Below are 18554 nucleotides of genomic sequence, written 5' to 3'. Positions count from 1 at the left end.
TCCAGAAGGGACCCGGCCTAGCTACACCTCGATTCCAGCCCAGAGAGACTCTTTTGGACTTCAGATCTACAGAATCTAAGGTGATAAATTTTCACTGTGTTGCCTCCCTGTGTGACACTGGTCATGGTGGTGTGAGGGATGAGCAGAGCCCTCAAGCCTCTGGTGTTGTTCAGTGGGAGCAAATGCCAGGCACACTGGGAGGAAAGATGGAGACTGTGGGGACTTCTTTAGTGGGCTGTGGGTGCAGAGGGCAAGGAGAAAGCCCCAGTGTTTCTGGAATTGAGGTGGGAAGGCAGAAAGTAGTTTGTAGGGCCTCACAGGGTAGTGAGTGCGGGATTTAAAGTTTAAAGGTACCATATTGGACAGCTGTATTTTCAAGGAATTACTATCAAAATCATAGAAAATTATTTTTAAAAACTGGTAAGATTCTAAAATTCACGGTAATAAGGTAGAATAGTCAAAACAGTATTCAAAAAAGAAAAAAGAAAAACTCTTGGCATACCATACAACTGATAAGGGACTGATCACAAAGATATACAAAGAACACACGAAACTCAACAAGAACAAAGTAAACAATCCAGTCAAGAAATGGGCAGAGGGCCTCCCCAGTGGCACAGCAGGTTGACCACAGTGCTGTGAAGCTGTCCGCAGCCTCTGCAGTGCTGGTTCGATTCCCGGCCGGCCAGGGAGATTCCCACATGGCGAGGCAGACCTCTCCTGTCTGGCCCGCTGCTCCCTTCTACCTGTTCTGCTCCCTGCTCTGTCTCTGGTGAATTCTCCCACCCTCCCGCACCTCTGGCCTGTACCCCAGAGTTTGTATAAATAAATAAATCTTTAAAAATTTTTTAAAAAGAAAAAGAAATGGGCAAAACTTAAAAGACACTTCTCCAAAGAGGAAATGCAAATGGCCAACAGGCATATGAAAAAATGTTCGGCATACCTTATAACCAGGGAAATGCAAATCAAAATCACAATGAGATACCATCTTACACCAGTGAGAATGGCACATAGCCAAAAAACTAGCAACAAATGTTGGCGAGGATGTGGTGAAAAAGGAACTTTCCTACATTGCTGGTGGGAGTTCAAACTGGACCAACCTCTATGGAAAGCTGTCTGGAGGTTCCTCAGTCTACTAAAAATGGAGCTACCATACGACCCAGCAATTCCACTCCTAGGGATCTACCCAAAGGACACAAAAACATTGATTCAAAAAAACACCTGTAGCCCTATGTTTATTGCAGCACTATTTATAATATGTAAACCCTGGAAACAATCCAAATGCCGAAAAATAGATGACTGGATAAAGAAGATATACACACAATGGAATACTATTCAGCAATCAAAAAAGATAAACCCATGCCATTCACAGCAACATGGATGGAGTTAAAAGGAATTATGCCAGTGAAATAAGTCAGAAGGAAAAAGCAAAATATCAGATGGTTTCACTTATAGGAGGCATATAAAGGAAACAAATAAGACATTGGGAAAAAATAATAACAGTACAAAACACAACACAACACAACAAAGCAAACACAAACAGACAATTATAAACTAGAGACATCCTGCAGGGGAGGAGGAGAGAGAAGGAGCAGAGGGAGGGAAGAGCACAGGGGACTGTGGTGATGGTGCACAGGTGAATTGGTCAAGGAAATTCTATGGGGACTACACCTGACGCGGGGGGGGGGGGAGGAACGCGGAGCAAACATTGTTTAAACATGAACAATGATGTAAAATACATACAAATTTAAAAAAGAACAGAAGTGGAAAATGCGTGCAAGCTGACCAACTTACAAAGCTGACTAACATTCACAGTATTCATTTTGGACCAGAGAGTATGGTACTCGGTGTATGCTTCGTACATATGGGATGTTTAGCAGCTCAGTGTCCTCTACCTACTAGATGCCAGTAGCATATCCTCCCTTCCCCCCATCCTTTCAAGTGGCAACCAAAATTGTTTACAACAATGCCAAATGTCCCTGGGATATCAAAATTGCCCCAAGTTAAGAACCTGAGAACTAAACAGTTACAGTGAATAAGACCCTATGGCATAGGCATAAAGGTAAAGACAGCAGTCAAAGAAAACAGCTGTGAATAAAGAGACCCACACAACTGACTATACCAGATGCCAAAAAAGTCAATGTAGAAAGAAATCTTTTTAACAAACAGTAAGGAAACAATTAAACATCATGTAAAAAAAAATGAAAAAGACCTCAGTTTCACTTTACAAACTAGATACAAAAACTAAAAAAAGATCAGAGATCTTAACATGAAACTCAGAAAAACAAAGCACCTAGAAAATAATCCAGAATTATCTTTGCAACCTTGCAGTAGGCAAAAATCTTGGACAGAACAAAGTTCTAATCCAAAGTTTAAAAAAGGGGAATTTTATAATTTTTTTAATGCGAGTTAAAAGACACCATTAATTGAATAAGCAAGTCACAGACAAGGAAAAAATTTGCTGTATATTATATATATGAATGAATGACAGGGACTCCCACCCAGAACATATAAAGAAGAGTAGAAATCAATAAACAGCCAAGCAACTTACAAAAAAAAAAAAAAAAGGGGGGGGGAGCCAATAAGGAAAACCTCCCTCTTGTTGAATAAGTTTTCTGAGATGCTAGAAATGTTCTATATCTTATTTTAGATGGTAATTACAAGGGGGTATACAATTGTCAAAACCCACAAAAATGAACATTTTAAAGCTGCATTTTATTGTACATAGATTTTGTTAATGAAAGAAAAATCTTTAAAATCTCCACCCTCTATATTCAAAGTCTACATTAATAATCTGAAATAACAAATCTGAGTAATGAGTCCAAGGATGAAGACAATTCTAAATTAAGAAACTGCAAAATATACAGAAAGGCTAGCATAAAAGTCAAACAGGAAAAAAAAAAAAGATTAGTAACAGCCAAAACAAACACAATCCCTGGGGAAATGAACACAATCAGAAATGGAAAACCTATGGCCACACATGTCATGCAGGCTTGGCCTTTTCATGTTATGCACTGGTCCCAGGCCTGCCAGAGGACCCAGTGAGTCCCAGCTAATTCCTACACGAAAAAAAAATGAGAATGAGTCCTCTGTGAATCTCTGAAGCTAACTTTTAGTAACAGGCAATGAAAAGTCAATGAAATGTATGAGGTTTTCTTCAAAATAACAGTGACCTCCAACCTAACTCCCATACCTTGCTACTCCATAATTAGCACAAAAAAATGGGTGATGAAAGAGGGACATCAAAGAACCACAGTGGAGCCAAGTATTCAGATTCCAGCCAGGGCTGAGGTGGTAATAAATACCAACCAGGTATTTGTGGACCTTGTTTGTAGAACAAGTTGAGCAGTTTTTTTTTTTTAAAAAGTGGGCTTGAAAGTCAATCTGTATTGTACCATGCCAGAAACTATAGATGCTTTCACCAAATGAGGGAGAACTTTGATCAAACACAGGAAATCATGTGAAGTCCACACCAGGGACAGATATGACTAGATGGAGTATGTGAACAGTTAAGAACTTACTATAGGAACAAAAAAACATTTTCAGTATGTGTAAATTCCTAATATTAAACATTTTTGTACACACAAAAAATAGTGAAACATCTCCAAGTGCCTGTCCTCCAACACAAGTATCAAATAACATGCAGAAAGCTGTCAGAACCAACTTTGTCAGGCAAAGGTTTACAATGACCAAATGAAAGCTGAATCAAGAAAAAGCATCTTAAGAACAAAGGAAAGCTTTGTAGTGTCTTTTAATACACTTTACACACACTTTCCCTGATTCCAGAGGGAGCACAGAAGACCTCAGTCACAAATTATCATGTAGATGCGTCCTAGCTTGTCTGGGGCTACTGAATCACTGACACAGGATTTTTGTGTCTGTTTCACCCAACCTCAAAGTCATCCAGGCCAGAAATGTGACAGAAATTGATCAAAATTAGAAGGTAAAGGAACAACCTGCAGACATCTGGGGCAGAGGATTACAGCTGACATCACCCAAGGCCTAGTAGAGGAAAAAACCAAAGCAGAGGAAGGAAATTAGGGCATTCAAGAGTGGTTATGTAGGGGAACTTTAGAAAGACAAAGGTGTGCAGAGGACGAAATGCATGCTCAGAAAAGACTTGAGAAGGAGACACTAGGAAAACTATCTTGAGATAAATGTAAACAAAAACACTATATTACACAACAAAGGACCTGAGAAGATCTTAGCTTTAACCTTGAGTTTATCCCTAAACTCAATTTAAATGTGGCTTAGTGTTGAAGGAGAGCCCAGGCACAGAGACAGTGTGCAAAACTAGAACAGGTTCCTAGTTGCCTGCAATGGCACCTCGTATTTAAGGAAATCTCTCTGGACACAAGCTAAGAAACAAGACTTCGGTGACCATACATATGAAGAAAAGTCTTTGCAAACATAGTTGGGCAAAAACACTGGACAAATGGGCATTGAACAGGGAAAGAAAATATGAGTTCCTGAGTTACCACATTATACTATTCAAATGTCCAGGTTTCAACTAAAAACAGGCCTAAAATGAAACAGGAAAGTTAAGCCATTCAAGTGAAAAACAACAATAAAATCCTGACAGATTTTGTCCCTAAGAAAGATCAGACACTAAACTTACTAGACAAAGACTTTAAAACCACTGTCTTAAATATGTTCAGAGGTAAAGGAAAACATTAAAAAAAAAAACTAAAAAATCAGGAAGTATATGAACAAAATAAAAATACCAACGAAGTGATGAAAAATATAAAAATGAAACAAATTATGGGGCTGGAAAGTACAACAATTTAAATCAAAAATTCACTCTAGGAGTTCAACACCAGATAAGAGCAGAAAGAATAAGAAACTTGAAAAGACAATTTAAATTAACCAGAATATACTGGATGGTTTCACTTATATGTGTAATATGGAGAAACTGAAGAAAGGGTCAGGAAAAAGAAAATTTGTAAGCTTACCATAGATCTGAGGCATACAGCAGGGGACGAGGAAGGAGAGGGGTCAAAATCGGAGTGGGAAGAGCACAAGGGACTGTGGTGATGGATCACCGGTGCTATGTCATGGGAGAACTAAGGGGACTACACCTGAGGGGAGAAATCAGATATTATACAAAAATGAAAAACAATGTATGAAAACAAACTTTTAAAAATAATAATTAACCAGTTTGAGCAACAGACAGAAAAAAATGAAATGAATAGAGACTAAGGGACCTGTGGTTCCTTACTCACCAAATGAAGGAGCACTAAAATATATTTATATTAGACTATTATCTGGTTCATCAAATGAACCATCATATACACCATGGCGATACAATAGAAGACAGATGAAGGGAAAGATTATTTTAAGAAATAATGACCAAAATACTCAACAAACCCCAAGACAAAAAAATGCCAGCCAAGAATACCCTGCAAAGTTCTCCTTCCTCTATGAGGGAAAAATAAAGAACTTTCTGACAAACTTCAAAAAATGTATCAACACTAAACTCCCACCCCCCAAAATATTAAAAGCCTTAAAGTCTAAACCAATAGAGGAATGAACAGGAAAAACAGTAAGGTGAAGTAAAGAATCACAAAATGGCAACTACAGACTCCCACATATCAATATCAACCCTAACTGTAAATGAATTAAACTCATCAATAAGACACAGAGTAGCAGACTGGATTAGAAAACAGAATCCAACCTTCTGCTGTCTCCAGGAAACACATCTAATTGCAAAAGATAAACACAGATTGAAACTCTCTGGTGAATCCTCTCACCCCACCCCACCCCACCCCTGGCACCTCTGGCCTACACCCCAGCTCTTGTATGCATAAATAAAATAAATCTTAACAACAACAACAAAAAAAAAGTAAAGGGTTGGAGAACAATTCTACAAGCAAATGGACTACAAAAGAAAGCAGGAACTACCATACTTATATCAGATAATTTGACTTCAGACTGAAAAAATTAAGAAACATAGATGGTCACAACATTATGATCAAGGGGAAAATACACCAGGACTATATAAGACTCATCAATATATACTCACCAAATGAAGGAGCACTAAAATATATTTAAGTATTATCTCTAAAAACAGACATAAGAGAAAATACATATGTAGTAGGAGACTTCAACACCCCACTCTCACCAATGGACAGATCAACAAGACAAAAAATAAACAAGGACATGATAGCCTCAAATAAAGACCTAGACCTCATGGGCCTAACAGACATCTATAGGACATAGCACCCCCCAAAAATCCAAGTAAACATTTTTCTCAAGCACACACGGAACTTTCTCCAGGACTGATCACATTCTGGGTGACAAGACAAACATCAACAGGTACATGAAGATCAAAATCATACCAACTCTCCTCTGATCATAAAAACAACAAGAAATCAACCATGAAGACTGAAACAAGAAATCAACTGTTTCATTGAGACTGAACCCCACATTACTGGAAGACCTTTGGATCAATGAGGAAATCAAAGAAGAAATTAAAAAACACCCTGAGATGTATGATAATGAGGACATAACTTTCCAGAAACAAGAAAGAACACAAAGAAACAACTAATCTCCAATTTCAAAGAACTAGGAAAAAAAAACCAAAAACCCTCCCCAATAACAAAATTCCAGGACCAGATGGTTTCACAAACAAGTTCTACCAAATATACAAAGATTAACTGGTGCCTGTCCCAGAAAAAGTCTCAAAAAAATTAAGAAGGAATACTACCAAATACATTTTATGAAGCCAACATTACACTAATATGAAAACCAAACAAAGAAAACACACAAAAAAAGAAAACTACAGGCCAATCTCCCTAATGAACACAGATGCAAAAATCCTCAATAAAATCCTAGCAAACCAAATCCAACTTGCATCAAAAGGAAAATAGACCATGACTGGGATTTATTCCAGGGGCACGGGATGGTTCAACACCCCAAAATTAATTAACACATCAACAAAAACAAAAAAAAAACAAATGATTATATCAATAGATGCTGAGAAAGCATTTGGCAAAGTTCAACAACTATTTATGATGATGGCCTTTGAAATTCTTGGAATAGAAGGAACATACCTAAACATAATAAAAGCCATGCACAACAAACACACAGTCAATGTTATTCTCAATGGTGAAAAGCTGAAAGCCTTCCCTTTAAGATCTGGAATAAGACAAGATCGTATTCCATACTCATGCCTGCTTTGCAATATAATACTGGAAGTCATAGTCAGAGCAATAAGATGAGAAAGACAAACAAGGAATCCAAATAGGGAAAGAAGTAAAGCTATCACTTTTTGCCGATGATATAACATACATAGAGAACCCTAAAAACGCTACAGAAAAACTAAGTAAAACAATAAACCAGCTTAGTAAAGTAACAGAATACAAAATCAACACACAAAAATCAGTAGACTTCCTGGGGCCTCCCTGGTGGTACAAGGGGTTGAGAAGCAACCTGAAGCAATCCGCAGCCACTGCAGCACGAGTTTGATCCCTGGCCAGAGAGGTGACCCACATGGCACAGCAGACCTCTCCTGACTCGCCCGCTGCTTCCCTCAGCAGTGTATTTCAGAGCCTGCCTGTTCTGTCCCCCACTCTGTGTCTGGTGAATCCTCTCACCTCCCCCTCCCCATCTCTGGCCTGTACCCAGCTCTTGTATGAATAAATAAATCTAAAAAAAAAAATCAGTAGCCTTCCTATATGCAAATAGTCTGAAGAAGAAATCAAAAAAGCCACCCCATTTAAAATTGTACCAAAAAAATAAATACCTGGGATAAACATAACAAAGGAGGTAGAAGGGGCCTCCCTGGTGGCATAGGCGGTTGAGCACAGCACTGTGAAGCTGTCCGCAGCCTCTACAGTGCCAGTTCTGATCCCCACAAGCCGCGCGGCAGACCTCTCCTGTCTCGCCTGCTACTCCCCTCAGCAGTGTATTTTGGTCATTCTACCTGTTCTGCTCCCCACTCTGTCTCTGGTGAATCCTCTCGCCCTCCAGCACAAATGGCCTATACCCCGGTTCTTGCATAAATAAAAAAAAAAGGAGGTAAAAGACCTATACAAAGAAAATTATAAAAGTGTTAAAAAGAAATAGAAGATACAAGAAATAGAAAGACATCCCTTATTCATGTGTTGGAAGAACTAATATCAAAACAGCCATCCTACCAAAAGCAATTTACAGATTTAATGCAATTCTGATAAAAATCTCAATGGCAGTCTTCAAAGAAATAGAACAAATACTACTAAAATTTATATGGAATCACAAAAAAACTTGAATAGCCAAAGCTCTCCTGACTAAAAAGAAGGAGAATGGAAGTATTGCACTCCCAGACTTCAAATTATACTACAAAAGTCATAATAATTAAAGCAGTATGGTACTGGAATAAAAACAGACACATAGATCCAATGGAATCAAATGAAAACCCAGAAATAAAGCCACACATATATGGACAAATAATCTATGACAAAGGAGCAAAGAATATGCAATGGAACAAGAATAATTTGTTCAACAAATGATGCTGGGAAAACCACATGCAAAAGAATGAAAGTAAACTACTACCTCACACCATGCACAAAAACCAACTCAAAATGGATGAAAGACTTGAACATAAGACCTGAAACCATAAAATAGATAGAAGATAACAGGCAAAACATTCCAATACCTTGAGAGACTCATCCTCTGAAGCAAAGAAAGTGAAGGAAAAGATAAACAGATGAAATTACATCAAACTAAATAGCTTCTGTAGAGCAAAAGAGACAATAACCAATACAAAGAGAAACCCTAGAGATTGGGAAAAAATATTTGCACTCCATAAAACTGCTAAGGGACTGATTTCAAAGAAATACAAAGAGCTCACACAACTCAACAAAAACAAAGCCAACAATCTAGTCAAAAAATGGGCAGAAGAGCTAAAAAGACACTTCTCCAAATGGCCAATAGGTATATGAAAAATGTTCAACATCACTTAGAATCAGGGAAATGCAAATCAAAACCACAATAAGATACCACCTCACACCAGTGAAAGTAGCCCTTATTAAAAAAAAAAAAAAAAACTGGCAATAACAAATGCTGGTGAGGATGTGGAGGAAAGGGAACTCTCTTACACTGCTGGTGGGAGTGCAAAATGGTCCAATCACTATGGAAAGCTGTGTGGACTACCCTCAAGCTACTGAAAATGGAACTACCATATGACCTAGCAATTCCACTGCCAAGAATCTACCCAATGGGCACAAAAACAATCTAAAAGGAAACCTACACTCTTATGCATGGCTCAAGATACATGGTTCTATTCAGCAGTCAAAAAAGATAAACTCATGCCATCTGCAGCAACATGGATGGAGCTGAAAGGGATTATGCTTAATGAAATAAGTCAGAAGTAGAAGGAAAAGGAAAAATATTGGATAGTTTCACTTATAGGCGGAACATAGGGTAACCAAACAAGGGATCAGGAAAAAACAAAAACAAAACCAGCCAGCAAACTATAAACTGGAGACATTCTGCAGGGGAGTGGGAGGGAGAGGGATCAGAACAGGGGAGTGAAGAGCACAAGGGACTATGGTGATGGTGCACAGATGACTTGGTGGTGGGAATTTTATGGGGATTACACCTGAGAGAAGAAATCAAACATTGAACAACAATGTAAAATTATATATAAGTTTTATTATAAACTAAATTGATATTTAAATTTATTAATTTAATAAAAAATTAAATTTTAAAAATATGTAGGGTAAAAAAAAAAATAACGTCTAAAACTTTCCCGGATTTGATGCAAGAGTCTACAAATATTTATAGAAAATACTATTTCATTATGATAGTTATTATAAACTCAAACAGGTCTTATGCTATGACATACAGTCAAACTGTCAAGAATCAAAGACAGAATTTTGAAAGTAGCCAGAGAGAAGTGATTCATCACATAAAAACCATCTTCAATAAAATTGTCAAATGATGTTTCAGTAGAAACTATGGAAGCCAGAAGCAATGTGATGACATATTAAAAGTGCTGAAAGAATAAAACATTCCCAAATAAAGCTGAGGAGTTCATTACCACTGGATCTGCCTTACAATAAATGGTAGGTCCTTCAGGTTGAAATGAAAGGGTAATAGGTGGTGTCACAAATTTGTATAAAGATTTCCAGTAAAGAAAGTACATGGAGAAATATGAAAGCCGATATCAAATATTGTTTTTGTTTTGTAACACCACTTTTATTTCTTATGTTTTTTTAAATGCAGCCCAAAAAGATTCACTTGTGAGTTCTATAAAACATTTAAAAAAGAAATTATGCCAATTCACTATAATCCATTCCAGTAGCTAAAATCAGAGGTAATACTTCCTAATCCATTCTATGAGGCCAGTATTACCCTAATGTCAAAATCAGACAAAGACATCAGTGTAAGGAAACTACAGACCAATGCCCTCAGGAATATACATCCAAAAATCCTCAACAAAATATTAGTAAATCAAATCCAGCAATGCATAAAATCAATGCACTGCTCCAAGAGGGATTTTCACACGTATGCGAAATTGTTTCAACATTCACAAATCAATTCACATAATCCATTTCATCAGTAGGTTAAAGAAGGAAAATCCCATGAACACACTAGATGCAGAAAAAGCTTTCACAAAATCTAACACCCACTCATGATAAAAACATCCAAAAACTGAGAATACAGAAGTACTTTCTCAACTGATAACATCTACAAAACACCTATAGTTAATATCATATTTAGTGATGAAAACCTAGCTTTCCCACTAAGATCAGATACAAGGCAAGGAGTAAGGTGGGAGTCTCTATTTGGGGTGATCTGGAAAAGTTTGGGAAACAGAGACTGAACATGAAGTTAATGTAATCAATGCCACCATACTATACACTTGAAAATGGTTAAAATGACAAATGTTTGGCCTCCCTGGTAGTTGCCAGGGGTTAAGCACCGCACTATGAGGCAACTCGCAGACTCTGCAGCATGAGTTCGAACCCCGGCCTGGTAGGGAGCAACCAACATGGCGCAGTAGGCCTCTCCTGTCTCGCCCGCTGCTCCCCTCAGCAGTGTATTTCAGTGTCTGCCTGTTCTGTTCCCCACTCTGTCTCTGGTGAATCCTCTCACCCCCTGTATCTCTGGCCTGTACCCCAGCTGTTGTATGCATAAATAAATAAATCTTTAAAAAAAAGTCAAATGTTGTTATCTGTGTTTACCCTATTAAAAAATATATCCATATATTGATAGGGACACATTTTGAGAAATGTGCCATTAGGTTATTTTGTCACTGTATAAACATCACACAGTGTATTTATACAAACCTAGATGGTTAGCCTACTACATGCCTAGGCTGTATACAGGGAACACTGTATGTGTATGTTACACAATGTAATCTGTCACTAAAATGTTGTGAAGAAGACACCAACACCTCTGCCCTCACGGAGCTCACAGTTTAGATGATGAGTCATATATCTAATTAGGGGGAATGGAAAGCAGACCTCAGAAAAGGTAAAGGTCATATAAGTTGAAGAGGAAAGTTATCTATAAACCCTTAAAATACAGGTAGGAAAGAAGCATTTCTGAAATATTAACATTAAGAGCTTTTACAACATACGTGAGCTTTTCTCTAAGGAAAGGGCACAATGTGGACAGCCCAGGTTTCCAATTGCCACAAGAGGTTTATGCGAGCATGTAGCCTCCTACCTGAAGCCACCTTAGGTTGGTTGCCAACAATTCCAACAGTCCTCCCGTTCATTCTTGCAAAACCAACAATGATGTTCTTGGCATAATTTGGCATGATCTCAAAAAATTCTCGCTCATCAACAACCTGCAGGGATAAATTAACTCCTGAGCTCAAATGATAAAGAACAAGATGCCACCACAATGCAGAATTACAGATGTGCTATATTACAGAATTACAGGGCTACACAGCGCCCATCCACCCCAGGTTCTCCAAGGAAATGAAACAACAGGCAGAACAGCACCTCTGCCCTGCTGGAGGGGGATAGTCTTGCACACTACATGGGAGGATAAACCAGTGCAGTCTTTTGTAAAAGTTCTACTTGAGTTTATAATTATTATGCTTTATTTTCAATCTTACATATCAAAGTTACATAAACATTTCCAGAATAATACTAAAAAATTTATATACCCTTCACTGAAATTTCCCATTTATTAATATTTTACCATGTTTGCAGATTTAAATTGTCCCACATTTGCCAGAGCTCAAAGTGGCTCCTATACCCTTTTGATGTTTCTCCATCATTCTTTGAGCACTACCTTACGTTCTAGAATTACCTTCAAGGTTCATCCAACACATTCTGCTACCCCAAGCCCAGAATCAGCTATTTCTCCAAGAGATCTGTTTTCCTTTTAGGAACATGCACACACTTCTAAGAAGCTATCCCAGAGGACAGACTAAGAAAACCAGATACACAAATACATTTTCTATGACAACTGAGTTCATAATGATGTACTTCAACAGAGTCCATGTCAATTACAGGGTTCATTCTATTTTTCCCTTTTTCTATATTCATAACTCCTTCAGTAGACATCTAACTATCAACATTCTCAAAATGTACTTTTTATTCAATCCTCAAATAAAGAAAATAGTTTCAGAATTGCTGGTCTACGTAACTTCAAAAAAGTAAACCTGCTAACTAAAATTCAGTATTTCTTGGGCCTCCCCTGGTGGCGGAGCAGTTGAGCACTGGGCTGCGAAGTTGCCTGCAGCCTCTGCAGCACCGGTTAGATTCCTGGTCCCCAACGAAGGTCCCACATGGCACGACAGACCTCTCCTGCAGGCCCGCTGCTCCCCTCAGTAGTGTACTTCATCAGTCTGCCTGTTCTGTTCCCTGCTCTGGCTCTGGTGAATTCTCTCACCCTCCCATGCTTCTGACTGTACCCAGTACTTGTATAAATAAATAAATAAATCTTTTTTTTTTTAAATAAATAAATTTCAGTATTTCTTCCACAACCATTTCTTTCTTTTCTTTTTTTTAAAGATTTATTTATTTATTTATACAAGCACTGGGTACAGTGAGAAGCATGGGAGGGTGAGAGAATTCACCAGAGCCAGAGCGGGAGCAGAACAAGCAGTCTGAAGAAGTACACTGCTGAGGGGAGCAGCAGGCCTGCAGGAGAGGTCTGCGTGCTATGTGCGACCCTCGCCGGTGGCGGGGGATCAAACCTGCGCTGCAGAGGCTGCAGGCAGCTTCGCAGCCCAGCGCTCAACTGCTGCCCCACCACAGAGGCCCTTCACAACCATTTCTAATGACAGATATACATTCAAAATACTGGATTCAAAGGTTACTTATTTGAAACATGGTCAGATTCGTTTTCATTTTTTATTTTATTTTAAAGGTTTTGCCCAGTTAATTAATACGTAAAAATTAATATAATTTAGTAGTGTCACTCCTCCATCCTTTCCAACATATATCCATTCATCCTGTTATTAGTCTCATTGATTTTATATGTATATTTAGGGTGTGCATTGCACAAATGAACAGATAGCTTTACATCTTTGTAATTCCCCCTTAAGTTAAGGCTTAGATGAAAAATAAGAGTATACTCTTTTGCACTTTGGATCTCTTCACTTAAAATATCTTGGGAATTACTCCCTATCAGACCACAGAGATCTTCCTCATTCTTTTTCACTCCTGCATAACACTCTATTCTGTAAATGCACCCAGTATTCAACAAATCTGTCTTATTATTTTGAAACTAATAGTCAAGTTGTTCCAAATAATTTTGCCATTACAAATAAACACTGTAGCATTGTGTGTCTATAATCTTGCAAAGTGGGAAGTGTATCTTCAGGGTAAACTCCTAAAAGTGGGATTACTGGGTCAAAGTGTAAATAAATGTTTATTTAGTCTTAGATATTACCATTTCCCCTACCAGAAACATATGAACATGCCTGCTTCTTCATGGACTTACTAATGAAAGTTTTTTCAAGCTTTTTTTTTTTTTTTTTTTGGCCAATCTGATGGGTGAGAAATTACTCAGTGTGGTTTTAATATGCATTTCTAGCATTATGAATAAAGGTGAACATCCTTCCATACATTTACATCTTAGGAGCTATCCATGCTCAATTTTTAAGACCGCCATAAATATAAGTGATACTAGTCCTTTGTGATCTGTGCTACAAATATTTCCCGCCAGTTTGCTGGTTGTCTTTTGACACTGTTTATAATTCCTTACTAGTAGAGTGGGATTTAAAATTTTTTTACAGTCAAATTTACCACTTTTTAAAACTAAGTAAATTTTGAATCATACTTTCTTTACCTTCCCCCCTAAAATACAGAAAAATTCATGTAGGCTTTCATTTAGTGCTTATATACATTCACTTATGTTTAGTTCTAATTCATTTGCAATTTATTTTTGTGTATGACATAAAGATCTAATCTTATATATTTCCTAACAGCTATCAAGCTGTCCAGCAACATTTGTTAACTAGGTAATCATTGTCCCTAGAATTTGAGATACAACATTACATACCTGAATTCTCTGTCTACTTGAATCTATTTCTAGCATCTGACTTGTATTTCATTTGAGCTATTTATGTGCCAGTACCACACTGTTTTAAATATAGCATGTTTTATTTTGCAATATATTCCTAGTTATTTTTGCACTTTTACTTTCCTATATGAACTTCTGTGCAAATTCTTCTAGCTCTATTTTTAAATTTTTGTTTACTGGATTGTCTTACATTTATAAACCAAATTCAGAAGAACTGATATTCTGATGTTAACCAAACATCCAGAAAAAAGATGTCTCTCCTTTGTTCAAAGTCTACTTTTGCATTTCTCCATTTTAAAATTTGCTCCAAAGGTTTATTACTAAATATTTTGTCTGCTTTGTTGCAATGTAAAGGTAGTTTTTATGCTAGCATACTATCCTTGGTGGTTGTATACAGGAAGACTATGTATATCAACATTATAGCCTGTTCCTTAATTATTGCTTCAGTTAGTTTTATCACACATTCACTAGCATTTTTTACTATGCTATGTTATGTATACACGATTTTCGTTTCCAAGGCCTTTATCTCTAGTTGAACCTCTTCTAACTGCACTTGCTAATCCTTCAGTGTAAGTCAAATAACAGGGAAGATAGTAGGCATTTTTGCTTTGTTTCTGATCTTAGTAGAACCAAATATTTATTAAGATGGTATATATTAAGCTTTACCATGTTAAAATGTTCAATTACTATTTTTTTTTTGAGTGTTCCTATCAAAAACAGATGTTGAACTCTCTTAAAGGCTTTTTTCAGTATCTATGAAAATAATCTTTCTCCTTTATATTAAGACATTAGGGGATTTCCTAGAACCTTGCGTTCCTACAATCAATCTCACTTGGCCATGATGTATAAATTTAACATGAAGTTGAGTCTGGTAACTAACATTTCCTGTTATGGCATCAATAGTGGTAAGTAATATTAACCTGAAATCCTTTTAAGCACACTCTTTATCAAGTTAGATAACCAGGTTACACTTGCTTCATAAAAAGAATGTGGGAATGATGTATGTTTTGTTTTTACTATGCTCTGAAACAATTTACATAGCATTGGTACTATTTGACTTTCAAAGGTCTCATCCAATGCCAAAGGAAATTATCTGAACTTGATGGTTTTTATGTGAATTCCTTCCATGGAATTTAGTCAACTTAAGCTTTCTACCTCTGTGATCAATTTCTGATTTGTGTTTTCTAAAGAAATTGTCCAGTTCATCTAATCTTAAGATTTTTACATTTCTTTTTTTTTTTAAAGATTTATTTATTTATGTATACAAGAACTGGGGTATAGGCCAGAGGTGTGGGGGGTGAGAGGATTCACCAGAGACAGAATGGGGAACAGAACAGGCAGATTGACTGAAATACACTGCTGAGGGGAGCAGCGGGAGAGTCAGGAGAGATCTGCTGCACCATGTGGGTATCTCCCTGGCCAGGTATCAAACTAGTGCTACAGTGGCTGCGGGTAGCTTCATAGGTTGCATCTTAACCCCTTGTGCCACCAGTGAGCCCTAAATTTCTTTTATTTCTGATGGTTATTCCCCCTTCTCTGTATTTGTTTTGTGCTTTTAGCCAGTGGTTACTCTAGTTCACTAATGACACATTTTTTATTTCCTACATCATAAACTTTCTACATCATAAACTTTTATCTTTATTAAGTTCTTTCTTGTTATTTCTATTTTGTTATTTTTTTCTGACTTTTTGAGCTGGGAATTTAGTTTATTTTCCTTCTTTCATTTTCATAAAGCATTTAAGACTAATTTTCCCTCCATTAGTTGTTTTAAAAGTATTCCATAGATTTTGATATGTAGAGTTTCCGTTTTTAGAATTCTATCATTTTAGTCTATTTTCTCCTTTCATCCAAGAATTGTTTCAGAGATTTCCAAGTAAAACAGTACTTCTATTTTCACTGCTATAAATAACTAGGTTTGGTCAGTGTTATTTGTAATATTTTTGTTTCATGGAATACAATGCTTGCTTTCTGACCTAATGTATGATCAACTTTTGTTAATGTCCATGTGTACTTGATAATAAGATTTACTGCCTATTATCAGAGTGTAAAGTCTGAACTACATTCTCAAGATCTACATATTATGCTATTAGGTCTCTATGAACTTATTTTTGTCTATTTGACCTGCCTTGTACTAATTATGGTATATAACTGTTATATATTCACTTGCATTTTTTCAGTATACTGCATCATCTACAAGTACAGTTCCTTTCCCAAGGCTTTTGCCTCTAGTTGAGGCTCTTCTATAACAGGACTTGCTAATCCTTCAGCACAAGTTAAATAATAGGGGAGATAATGGGCATCTTATAATTATTTGCTTCTATCTATGTCTCTATGGATGTCCGATGGTATCTGCTTTATAACAATGGTAGTTACATTATTTGTGGTATAAATCTTTTTTTATCTTTGTGAACTGTGGATTTTAGCATTTGAAAAGGTCTCAGTTGATAGGCTCACACACACTACTGTGTTGTTTCCATTCTCCTGGCACACCTTTTTGCCCATCCCTTATGCTTAACTTTCTGGAATCAATTTAAGAATCTCCCATATGCCACACATAGTAAGTCTTGCTTTATGAGGGAAACTGAACATCTTTCTTTTTTAATAAAAGGTAAATGAGTTTAATGTTAAGCCATTCGCATTTATTGTCATAACAAACATTCCTCAGTTTTTTTCAGTAATTGCTCTGTGTACCATGTTATATTACTTTATGGTGTATTTTATATTGTTAATTATTTTTTTTTCTGAATTTCTATCCATAAGTTTATTACTTTGGAACATTACATCTATTCCAACTGATATAAGACCAATTAAATAAGTGATCCTAAGTCTAATAGACTTGATTTGATTGTCTAAAATATTTTCATGAAACAATCAGTGAAAATCTGATTTCTAATCCTAAACTTAATTTAAACTGATACGTGTAGCCATTCATTTGTAGCAAGATAGGACATAGATTTAATAACCTAAAGCAAAGTCAAATGATTTTTACAAATGAGTGGTGAACTTGGACAAGAATCTTCTTTATACATAGTCCATTCTTAGTGTGATAATTCATGTTAGCTGTGAGTAGATAAATCTATGTATCTTCCATCATAACACAAGTAATGATTGAATTTTTTTTAATTCTTTTTTTTTTTAAGATTTATTTTTTTTTTTATAAATTTTATTGTTATATTCCCCATACAATTGCAGCCCCCCATTCTGACCCCAATCCCTCCCCTCCCGCCCCCGCCCCCCTAAAAGTGTCTCTGGTTCATAGTTTTTTGTTGATTTTGATTTTCACTTTCTTATAGCTATTCATTTTCCTGGTCCATTATTTAAGTTTTCTAGATTCCTGCTATGAGTGAGACCATCCGGTATTTTTCTTTTTCTTTTTGGCTTATTTCGCTGAGCATGATCCCTTCCAGCGCCATCCATGTTGCAGCAAATTGCATGTGTTTATCTTTTTTGAATGCTGAGTAATATTCCATGGTATATATGTACCACATCTTCTTGATCCAGTCATCTATTTTTGGGCATTTGGGTTGTTTCCAAAGCTTAGCTATTGTAAACAGTGCTGCTATAAACATAGGGGTGCAGGTGTTCTTTGGAATTGATGTTTCTGTGTCCTTTGGGTAAATACCTAGGAGTGGAATTGCTGGGTCATATGGAAGCTCTATGTTTAGTAGGTCCAGAAATCTCCACACAGCTTTCCACAGTGGTTGGACCAGTTTGCACTCCCACCAACAGTGCAGAAGAGTTCCTTTTTCTCCACACCCTCGCCAACATTTGTTGTTGCTAGTTTTTTTAATATGTGCCATTCTCACTGGTGTAAGATGGTATCTCATGGTAGTTTTGATTTGCATTTCCCTGATGACAAGTGATGTTGAACATTTTTTCATATGCCTGTTGGCCATTTGCATTTCCTCTTCAGAGAAGTTTCTTTTAAGCTCTTCTGCCCATTTTTTGACTGGATTATTTTCTTTGTTGTTGTTGAGTCTCATCAGCTCTTTGCAGATTTTTGTGATCAGTCCTTTATCATTAGTGTTGGGTGCAAAAATGTTCTCCCAGTTGGTGGGGTTTCTCTTTGTTTTTGTTATTGTCTC

General features: G+C 36.9%; 1 protein-coding gene across 2 annotated transcripts in view; it reads right to left on the bottom strand.

Annotated features, from left to right (window-relative positions):
- The window catches only part of PCCB (propionyl-CoA carboxylase subunit beta), a gene marked incomplete at both ends in the record, with an annotated part of 68060 nt that overhangs the window by 5501 nt on the left and 44005 nt on the right, over positions 1-18554 (bottom strand). For both annotated transcript variants that reach the window (XM_084231468.1, XM_084231467.1), the window contains one exon: positions 11653-11776. In XM_084231468.1, coding sequence (XP_084087594.1) covers positions 11653-11776 — 124 coding nt within the window. The remainder of the gene's footprint in view (positions 1-11652; positions 11777-18554) is intronic.

This window comes from Talpa europaea (assembly GCF_964194135.1).
Source record: "Talpa europaea genome assembly, chromosome: 4".
NCBI lineage: Eukaryota > Metazoa > Chordata > Mammalia > Eulipotyphla > Talpidae > Talpa > Talpa europaea.
This window is presented reverse-complemented; position numbering and strand designations above follow the sequence as displayed.